The 11,462-nt window shown below is 35.2% G+C and overlaps 1 protein-coding gene across 1 annotated transcript; it reads left to right on the top strand.

Annotated features, from left to right (window-relative positions):
* Positions 1-3,049: 3,049 nt before the first annotated feature.
* LOC140044468 (uncharacterized) lies at positions 3,050-10,220 on the top strand. Its single transcript, XM_072088991.1, has 10 exons — positions 3,050-3,411; positions 4,146-4,212; positions 4,389-4,527; positions 5,661-5,746; positions 6,194-6,858; positions 7,011-7,222; positions 7,617-7,912; positions 8,866-9,004; positions 9,603-9,745; positions 10,117-10,220. Exons 1-10 carry the CDS (start codon positions 3,050-3,052, stop codon positions 10,213-10,215), a joined length of 2,208 nt encoding a protein of 735 aa, XP_071945092.1. The 3' UTR covers positions 10,216-10,220.
* The last annotated feature ends 1,242 nt before the right edge of the window (positions 10,221-11,462 follow it).

Genomic DNA, 11,462 nt, shown 5'->3' with positions numbered 1-11,462 from the left:
CTAAGACATAGTGGGCAAATTATGTGTTGCCCATTTGGGCCCCATGTGGGCCACATCTTGGTAAGCCCATTCCAAACAAAACCCACATGGGGCCCATATCTAAAAACAAATGGGTATCATAATTGGTTGCCAATATGGGATTCTTCTGTTTTTGCACCCACGCCCCTCATGTGGGTCCCATCTTTAGGAAGCCCATCCCATACAAAACCCACATGGGCTCCATATCTAGAAATGTATGGGCATTGCAATGGGCTATCGAAATGTAAAAGCATGCACAGATGCACATACATCTTACACATACAGGACAATTATAAGTACTGTTATGAATTTATTATTTATAATTTGCGTGACCAAGGCCGGCTATTGGAAATAGCTGAAGTTAGTACTTGATAATTGGTTTATCGAAAGTTAAATTCTTTTCAAAAAATAGACTAATTAATGATCGATAATAATGAAAAATTAGACAATGTTCAACATGAATCTGTAGCGTTTAAACCAGGTATTTTAATATAAACGTCAGCTCTTGTCTGTAATATTGGTATAAATAGTAGTATAGCCATATTGTAACACAGAAATACATTTCTACGTCTGCAGTAATTGACCTGCTTCACAGATCAAAATACTATCTTTACATGGACCTAACCAACCAATATGGACAGGAAAAATAGGCCTATTATTCGTTGAATAGAAGAAATGATTTCATTGTTAAGACTGATTGTTACATTTAACTTAGTCTCATCGTTGAATGGCAGTTATGTTTTTTCTAACTCAGGACAATTCATTATTTTGGATACTTACTTTTACTTACTGTACTGTGTTTTTTTTTATAGATATTCTTGGATTCGACGGGCACTATCAAACAACACCTTCCGAGCTATCTGCCGTTTTCCACTGGTCGGAGAGCGTGTGTTGGACAAACATTAGCTAAAGCTAGTCAGATCTTCCTTCTTTACGTGGTTATCTCAGAACTACGGTATACATTTGAGAAAGCTCCAGGAGTGACGGGTGACGTAGCAATCGAAGGAACGCCAATGATAGTGACCTTTACTCGACCTTATCAGTCAGCTGCACATTCACGAAATTAAAACTACAATACACGATTTTAAATGGCAAAGTATTATTTTACTGTCCAAGAAAGATTTAAACCATAGACCTTACACACATCATCTTTTATTTTTCACAGAGAAAACTATATAAAGATAGCCTGACTCGTTATCAAACAGCGTAGTAAAATATAGTGTAGGCCTACATTTCAAAGGTTACAATTGTTTAAAACTCGAGCGAGGTAGAAGTATGATGCAGCAAATATTTATTCGCAAATTTACTCAAGTTTTCAACTCCCAATTTCCAATAAATACAATAGCGTTGAATAAATTAAAAAAAAATTCTGTAAAGTTTTTTTTTGTTCAGCAATAATGAAATAGAAAACAGGAAAGAGTGAACACTCTTCTCTTATCATATTGTATAATATGTAGTTTTCTTCAATGAATAAATTAGTGATTGAAAATGTTCATCTGGTTTGTAGGTATAAGTATATTGAAATTATTCTTTTTTACAAACCAATAATTAGTAAAAACTAACCTTGACAGTTTCGCTGTCCTGATCGGACGCGATTTTTTTTTCGTACATAAGTTGGGGACCCCTCATGAAACGTCACAAAATAAACATGAATAATTCATCAGTTAAATGTTCTTGTTCCGTGTGCACCCAAGCGTATAGCAACAAGAAGTGATTACACAAGTGCGGTACGATTCTAGGCCTATCTCCGCTGTGGTTGCGGCGTGCGATTTCATAAAAGAATAACGGCGTTTTGTGTGGATTGTCGAAATAATCAGCCTTTAGTTTATGGTGTTTTTAATATAATTTATTACTAAAGAATTACGTGTTAAAATGATAGTTTCTATTAATACTACATGTATTAGGCCTAATGTTAGTCTCTAAACCCATGTCTATTCTAGTAGTAGCTGTGTGTGTGTTAGGTATGACACAGTCCGAGTAATACTAATAAGTCAGCAAAATTAAACAATAAACATTACACAAAAATAAATTTTTTATTCTGGTGGGTCTAATCTTCCCATCTCATGTGTTCATATACGCGCATTTTTAAAGTTCCTTTGAGTACATATTGTTTGATAATAAAATAGCAGAATTAAAAAAATTACAGTACACAAGTTCCTTTGAGTACATATTGTTTGATAGTAAAATAGCAGAATTAAAAAAATTACAGTACACAAATTCTATGTCCAATTACTACTTAGTTGAATGTGTCTTGCCTAGCTGTCGATTAGCCTCGACACATTATGCATAGTGCCAGTGGTGTGTGTGAAGAAGAGGACGCGAAGGCAATCACGTGAATTGACCTAGAATCCTAGGCCTACTGTAGAAAGAATCGTATCGCCCAGTGTAATCGCTTCTTGTTGCTATACGCTTGGGTGCACACGGAAAAACAAATTTAACTGATGAATTATTCATGAGGGGTCCCCAACTTATGTACGAAAAAAAAAATCACTGATCGGACAGCTTCTTCAGAAATAATGACGATCTATCATCAAACAGACTGACCTCTAGAGGGCCTATTCTGTTTAATTTAGAATTTCTAGAACAGAAAGCTATAGCGTCAGCACCCTTAGAATGTAAACCTCGGTTATGGAAACGCTACGTGGATGACGTTCTTGAAATTGTTAAACAAGACCAAGTTGAAAATCTCACACAACATCTCAATTCATCTGACCCAGCTGGCACCATAAAGTTCACCTACAAGAAAGAATACGAAAACAAGATCCCTTTCCTCGATTCTCTCATCATTAGAAAACCAGATGGATCTGTCAAACTTTTAGTATATAGAAAACCGACACATACGGACCAGTACCTACATTTTGATTCTCACCATCCTGTACATCAAAAACTGGGAATAATCAGAACACTATTTGACCGTATGAATTCCATTGTCACTATGGATGCAGATCGTAATACAGAAGAGGCCAATATAACATAAGCCCTTTCCAGATGTGGCTATCCTAAGTGGTCATTCAACCAAGTAAAGAAAAAAATGAAAGAAAATAAAAAAGTAACATCCAAGAAGAAAGAAAACACCATGGAAAGCAAAGGATTTGTAGTCGTCCCTTATGTAGCAGGACTTTCGGAGCGAGTTAGTAAAGTGTTTAAGGAGTTTGGCATCAACACAGCTATGAAACCCCACACTTCATTACGCCAACTACTTGTCCACCCAAAGGACCAAATTGACAAATTGAAAGTGGCTAATTGCGTCTACGAAATCTCATGTTCTAATTGTGATCACACCTACATTGGAGAAACGGGTCGTTGTTTTGGCACAAGGTTAAATGAACATAGAAAAGAAACAGAAAAGATAACCCAACAGAGAAAGAACTTCACTCGTCAATCACATAGAGAGTAAATCAGCTATAGCAGATCATGCCGTCAAGTTAAATCACATAATAGACTGGACACAACCTAAAATTATCGACAGGGAACCAGATACAAACAACCGACGCATCAGAGAAGCCATCTGGATCCGCAGACGAGGAAACCAAATCATCAACAGAGACGAGGGCACCCACCAACTCAGTCACGTGTATGACCCTGTCATTAAACAGAATAGGCCCTCTAGAGGTCAGTCTGTTTGATGATAGATCGTCATTATTTCTGAAGAAGCTGTCCGATCAGGACAGCGAAACTGTCAAGGTTAGTTTTTGGAAAAAGAATAATTTGAATAAATTAGTTTTACTAAAAAAAGACTGCATTTTTAGCACGAATCGTTTATTGACCCACTGTAAAATAGATCCATCCTTGAGCTCTTCTTTAAAAAAAAGCCACCTCGTATCTGATCTCTTACATTTAATGGCAGACCGATAAACTAATACATTGTTTAGCAAGTGAGTCGCCGAACTACGTAACCATAACATCGGCAAGGAATCGAGGCTCGCTCGCTCTATGGTTCTGGTGGTCAACGACTCTTTTCGGATAAGGACTATAAATCGTAGGTACAGATACCCCGTACTCAGCCACTGGCTCACACAGCCACTGATCATAATTTGGCCCTCTGGGTGAATAGTCTTTGACCGAAGAGGCTCCCAGTATTAAGAATGAATACTAAAGTTGCGCATTCGACACATTTTACTTTTCAGATGTATAAACACGGTCATGAGAGTCGGACGCTTTCAACTGATTAACAATGAAGCAAAGTTTACAGAAGTAGTGGATTTCACAAATATTGATGAATAATGATAACAAGTTGAAATAAACAAATTGACACCATTTATGACATTCCTCGTGTAATGTTTCAATTTTTGTCTTCTAGGTTATTTGGTTGAAAAAAATAATGTAATGTATAAACAATTGTTGGCTTATAAATGCTTGTTTTCTTATAGGATGTTCAAGTGTACAAGTACATTGTCTCTAGTCGTAGTGCTGGTCGTCCTGCTGCTTACGTGGATCATTTCAACATTCGACGTACACCTGGAATGCCACCTGCTCAAACGCCTTACCCTATCATCGGAAACGTTGCAAGTAAGCAAGTTATAAGCTCTTTTCAGACAAAATGAAGCAAATACTTTTGCTTAGATATATGGATAAAGCTAAGCAAAAGGCCAGGTGCGGGCAAAAAATTTCTATTGATCATACATTCCAATAATTATCGATCTATAGTTTCCCCTATGTTTCATAATTTTTTTGGAATTTATTTGTGTTACATGAGCTTGTTGAAAATAAGCACTTTCTTATCAGTGGGGGGATAGTTCAAATTTCACAGTAAAATCTCTATTCTTTTGTACACAAATTTTGTAAATAGAAAGGCCTTTTAAAAAGCTATGAAAAATAAACGGTGTGGTAAAAAATGTTATCAGATGATTAAATACAGGTAATATAACTTGAATATTACATTTCTGGTATTTTTATTCAACTCCAGATTTTTATTTTCATGCTATAGCAAAAATTATCCACCGTATATCCACCATCTTTTTTACCTTTTAGGTTGTCACCAGACATGTTATTACATTAGGTTAACTACCTAACTACTGAAAAAAAGTCTTCCTGTTTTTTCTGGAAGAATTTTGCCAAATGTTGTATTTGACAATAAGGAAAATGTGTGTTTTTTCGTCTTGATTTCTGTTACAAATATTTGATTTATGTACAATTAACCAAATATTATATTTAAATTTCATGCCTGTACCTGATCTTTAAGGCAGAGTTTTTTTGTTTGATAATAAATCCTACCCCCCAGATGTATTACTACATCTTTTTTAGTCTCAGCCATTTTTGTTCTTTTCGCATTTGGCAATTTAGAACATAATATTAAGAACAATAGTAACACTTACCATTTGTCACGGTGTATCTCTAATTATATAATTTTATTTCCTAATTTATTTTTTATTCAACAATAGCACACTAGTGGGTATACTAAACTAACTTGATTAAATTCAGGATTCATCAGGAATGGCAGAATGCTGTCGTTTCCGTAAAACAAACACGATACATGTACGATTAACAGCGATATTTAAACATTTTCAAACGTGCTCAGATTAAACTGAGCTACTGTTTATAGAATACATTCACAGTATGTACTTTCTATTTGAAAATGGTTGACTGATCGATTGCCGTCTGTTTGTAAACTTTTACCTCCATAACTTTATTATTAATTATATGTTCTTTCGATAGATGTCTGGCACTTGACGGTGTCTCAAGACCTTCTGTCACTACTAATTACACTATACCCGGGCCAACCATTGAGGTAAGAATTACCACATAGACCTATCTTGTAATCAACCAATCAAGGTAAATTTGGCATATTGTACCATAACGGGCTTTTACTCGGGGTACCCGAGTCTAAGACTCTCTCATCTTCTCCTCCTTCCGAAACTATTTGAGTAAAAAGTGCGATTTTTATAGTACTTCTCCTCCCTTATTTGTTGTAGTATTGAGCTGGGATTTGGCATGAATATACTACAGGGACATGTCCTCAAAACAGACATGAATACTACAGGGATACTACATTTTAAAAGCAACATATAAGAACATCAAAAATACTATAAGAATTTATACTGGTTCCAATAATTAGTTAAAATATGCAATAAAAACTGGCTAAAAAATAAATACCATGCTTAATTGACACATTTAGATTATTCAGCGTTATGCAACCTGATCGAGTAAGGCACAAAGGATCTTTTATATATTTAAGGTATGTGAAGGGGATACGGTTCAAGTAAAGTTACTTAACAATCTACAAGATAGAGGAGCAATGACGATACATTGGTATGGAATGCACCAAGAAGGAACCAACTGGATGGATGGTGTTTCCATGATTACGCAATGTCCAGTCGCATCTTCATCTTCGTTTGTTTATGAATTCACAGCAAGTCCAGCCGGCACTCACTGGTACCATGGACATTCTGGTTACATGAGAAATGATGGTATGTATGGAGCGCTGATAGTAAAAAAGAACATGCAATACGAATATAATAGTCATTTATATGACTTTGATCTTCCGGAGCATGTGATGATGATAGCTGACTGGAAAGAAAGACCAACTCTGAGTACATACTTGATGACTGACAGTCCGACAATTTACGTAGATTCTGAAGCCCAGAAGTTTTCTATACTTATAAACGGGAGAGCACAAGAAGAACCCTTCTACAATGATCATGGTGACGTTTTTTATACACCTCTGTCAACATTTGAAGTCGAAGTAGGAATGACGTATCGTTTCCGGATGATCAGTGCTGCCTTTGCTCTTTGTAACCTCGTAGTATCAATCCAATCACATCCTCTAACGGTAGTCGCAGTAGACGGATCTGAGGTAGTACCTGAAGAAGTTGATTCCATTCTTATAGCTCCGGGCGAAAGGTAAGTTGTAATCTATAAACTCTAGTTGCGTGTTTTCTCAAATAATGAGGATGGCAGAAAAAAATCATTTTAAACTTATTTCTTATTATTACAATATCTTAACCTTAGATGCACATGCTGTTTTTATAATTGTTCTTTCTAATTTACTTTAGATACGATTTCTTGTTGAAGGCTACTGCTAAACCTGCATTGTATTGTATATACTACGCTGGATCAAAAGAGACTGAATGCGTTGATGATGGAGTTGCCATTTTGAAGTACACAACTGGAGCCAATGTAGGGCCTTCTTGTTACCCTGTTAGCAAAACTCCAGAGACTCTTACAAACACACCTCAATTTTCAGTACTTGATGCATTGCCTCTCGGTAAGACCATTTAACAAAAATGAATATTCCTCACTCTCATCATTACCTCTCCACCATATTAAAACATTATTATAGGCCCAATACATTGATTATGCACTATATATTCAATTCAATTCATCTATTATTGGTCTAATGTATATAACATTAAAAATAAGAAAACATTTGTTAATAAACTGCGGGTTACAATACATCAACAATGTTTAAAACAATAAGGCAATGGGAAATAAAGTAAAGCCTAGTACTTCTTACTGACACAATATCGACCTTTCTGTGCATGAGCCTAATCAGAATGATATTTTTACTTAATAGTCACAAGCCACGTGGTGTGAAAACGAAAAGTCAAGAATTCCAACTTTACTTCATCTTATGACGTAATTTTCGTAAACATTTTTTTTTTTAGAAAGAAACTTCGATAAAGATTTGTACACCATAGACGTCAAGTATTATATAACGTTAAGCTATTGCGCAGAAAGAATATACGCTCCTGATGGACGTTTAGCGGATGGTAATGTGTTAAGTTACTTTGAAGTCGACAATGTCGCCTTCTTGTATCCGGACACTCCGATTTTGTTCAATCGAGAAACGGTTGAAACCTGCGAACCCACGACAGATGATGAATTGTATCAAAGTTGTGACGGTATCACCGTGTTATGCAGATGTACTAGTATTTTAAAGATACCTCTTGGAAAGGTAAACTCATTAAATACGCCATGCCTATCAGTAGATTTCAAAAGTTGAATTGTCATACTTTGGATGGGAAGGGGTAGTCCGATCGAGTCTGATTCTGCAGCATATCCTAAAATATGTTATAAGAATACGGTATATAAAATACAATATATTATTTACCGTGTTTTGAGTACCTCGTTTCTGCTAAAATTACTACAGTAGGTGGTCGTGTCTTTTATTAAACCAAACCTGCCTTTCGACCCCCAAAATGAGTACAAGTTATTCCTTCTTTGCGTAAATTAGAATTTGTTATCTGTGGCGATGTTGTAGCTTTTTCTTCAACAGTCACTTGATTTGTATTGACTTGTTTCAAGTGCGCACCACCCCGTACTCTCCTTAAATTTTGCTTTAAAACAAAATATAAATAAATACATTTCTAAATCTGGTTGTTCTTTTTTCTCCGAAATATTTGTTTATCCAGCAGATTGCAAATGTTAGGATGTTGTTCCTTACTTTCGTTGACTATAGACTATCTGTGTGTAAAAAGCTTACAGAAATTCAAAACATATGGTATATTTATTTGAAGCAGAAAAGGGTACACACAATACGGTATAAATTTATAAATACCTTGTTTTATCCACACATTTGGTGGGGCAAAATACGGTATGTTTTATACGATATATTTTTGTGAGCACCATGTCTGCCGCCAAAAATATAGCAGAAACAGGCCCTGGGTACGGACGATAGTTTGCGCTACCTTAGACGAACAGAAACAAATTACCACAAGAGAATGCCGATAATCGGCCTCATAAACCCCAGAATCATCACGATCTTATGAAACATGCACTGTAGCTAGCTGTGTTCAACATCAAACAGCTCATGACCCAGGGTTATCAAGAGAGAAGAACTCGTATAAATTGCTAAAAGAAATTTAAATCCTGTTAAAAAATCACAATCTATGTATTTATTCTATTTAGGTCGTTGAACTCGTTATTGCAAATCAAAATTCAGATGATTACTCAGTACACATGCACGGAGCTTCCGCTCGAGTTGTAGGCATGGGTAGAATTGGTAGTTTGTTTACAAAAGATGAACTCAAAGAATTAGACGAACAAGGTAAAATAAAGCAAATATAGAACGTTATATACACTAATTAATTCCGTTGTTCTCTTCACGAATCTTGTAGGCGTAGATACCTTCCAACAACAATAGAAACAATTTCACAAAACGCGCGCAACGCATGTTTGATAGATTGTCTGATAGAATATCTGATAGAATGTCTGATAGATTGTCTGATAGATTGTCTGATAGAATGTCTGATAGGATGTCTGATAGATTGTCTGATAGATTGTCTGATAGGTTGTCTGATAAAATGTATGATAGATTGTCTGATAGACTGTCTGATCGTCTGATAGAATGCATTGTCTGATAGATGTCTGATAGATTGACTGATAGAAAGTCTGATAGATTGTCTGATAGATTGTCTGATAAAATGTATGATAGATTGTCTGATAGAATATCTGATAGATTGTTTGATAGAATGTATGATAGATTGTCTGATAGATTTTCTGATAGAATGTCTGATAGATTGGCGTAAACTAACCACTGTGATAAATTGAATTTATAACCATGGGAAGTTAAAAGCGAAGATTTGTATTATTACGCTATTGTTTTGATATGAAAGCGAAATTATTATTACTTATTACAATTTTAGGATTACTTACAAGAATTTCACCCGACGAAGCTGTAATTAAAGACACTGTAAATGTACCTGCATATGGCTACGTAATCTTAAGATGGAAGGCGGATAATCCTGGTTATTGGTTATTTAATGCGGTAACAAACAGTCATTTAGAAGTAAGTAATGAAAGAACTAAGTAATCTCCAAGCACGGCAATCCAACAACAGGATTCTGAGCTCCGGAGATCAAAGGGTTTATATATGGCTCCGACACGATCAATTCTACGCCTATTAACTGATAAATGGACTGTTACAAGTTCCTATCTTGACAAGGCGAGCTCAGTGTCCTGTTGATAGATTGCCTTGTTCCAAGTATTAAGTGTAAGCAGGGTAAAGCTTGGTTCCTCCTATTTGAAGTCAGAATTTAGTGACAAGTTTTTCTGTTATTCATTTCAAATTCTATTGTTTCTTTAAAAAAAAATAAATTGTATTATCCAAGAAGTTGGTCTTGTAATATTTTTCCTCATAGGTTTCTTTTTCTATTTCAGACAGGACAAGCTATGATTTTCCAAGTCGGTGAGATGGACGAAATCCCTCAACCGCCTGGCGATATGCCCACATGTGGTCCATGGAAGATGGCCAATTAAACACATCATATGAATCTCTTGAGCAACGAAATAGCTAAATTGCCCCAACACACTCCACTGGGACATGGATACCACTGATTTCGCATCGTGATATTCTACAAAACACTTGATTTTCATGTTCCCACCTAAATATCTCGGCTATTATAAATCGGATTTTTTTGGATAGTAGCTCAAAATAAACTGTAGACAATACTGAACATTATGATATATGTTTGAAATTGTAAAGTTACAAAAAGTATGTGTCATTTTACGTTTTAAAACTCACCATCCATTGCCCGCTGACAGTGTGAGGTCAATTTTTTACCTATTTTCTAAAGCACCACAGTGTTTTATTTGCAATTTAAGATCACTTGTAGGCCATCAATCATTTTGGATAGTTTCTTAAAAGAAAGCTGAATATTCATAGATTCCTTACATACTTTTCTTATGAGCATTGGCTTAAAATAGACTGTGTCAAAATAGCAAAATCTATTTTGAAAAAATCTAAAAAATGCTCAAAAAGGCGGCAAAATTCAAATAGGGTTTGCCTGTGTTATGAAGCCTTCACTTGACAGACCGTTGGATTGTAGCTAAGTTTGGGGTTAATTTTTTCATTATATAATTGTAAGTAGCATTTTAATTTTTATATCATTCTAATGTTTGATATATAAGGAACAATTGTTAGGTGTTATTTAGTTCTATATGTCGTGTTTTATATTCACAATTGCCAAATTAAGACACCTATGTTTTAATGATAGCGAGCTGGGATCTACCATTTTCATTCGGGTAATGGTTATGTTTATCTTTCTGTGACTTGGTTTGTTTAATGAATAGATGGTAATTATTACAAAGTCTGGAAATGTTCATACTATACTAGTTAATGTCATTTTAATTTCTTTAGTTAAAAAATATAATCAATCATTGTGGAAATTAGTTGTATTCATAATGGTTGACCCCCAATATAATGGACGATGACAAGACTTGGGTTGCATGAACTTGGTATGAACTTATAAGTAGATAAACAGCTCAATAGGTACATATTAAAAATTACTGTTTGGTTGCAAAATTTGCACCAAGAGATTCATATGTTATTTTGAAATTTTTGGCATTCATGTACCAATCCATGAATTCTGTATTTTAATTGTAACTAGCATCTATATATAAATTTACGTAAGGGCAAAATTCGGTAAATCGCGCCTTACTTCTAGAATTTTTACTCGATGGTATGTAAAGTTGGTTCGTACTTTCGGTACTGATTTTAACCACCT

Source organism: Antedon mediterranea, chromosome 1 (genome assembly GCF_964355755.1).
Source record: "Antedon mediterranea chromosome 1, ecAntMedi1.1, whole genome shotgun sequence".
In the NCBI taxonomy this organism is placed as follows: Eukaryota; Metazoa; Echinodermata; class Crinoidea; order Comatulida; family Antedonidae; genus Antedon; species Antedon mediterranea.
Note: the sequence above shows the minus strand (reverse complement) of the source record. Positions and strands in the feature narration are given on the sequence as shown.

What these genes read in the sequence shown, in the direction of transcription:
- LOC140044468 (XM_072088991.1), top strand. Translation starts at nt 3,050, where the DNA reads ATGAAAGAAAATAAAAAAGTAACATCCAAGAAGAAAGAAAACACCATG. An exon ending in ACTTGATGCATTGCCTCTCG is followed by an intron (nt 7,223 to 7,616) that starts GTAAGACCATTT and finishes AAACATTTTTTT; the next exon opens with TTTTAGAAAGAAACTTCGAT. An exon ending in CAAAGAATTAGACGAACAAG is followed by an intron (nt 9,005 to 9,602) that starts GTAAAATAAAGC and finishes TTACAATTTTAG; the next exon opens with GATTACTTACAAGAATTTCA.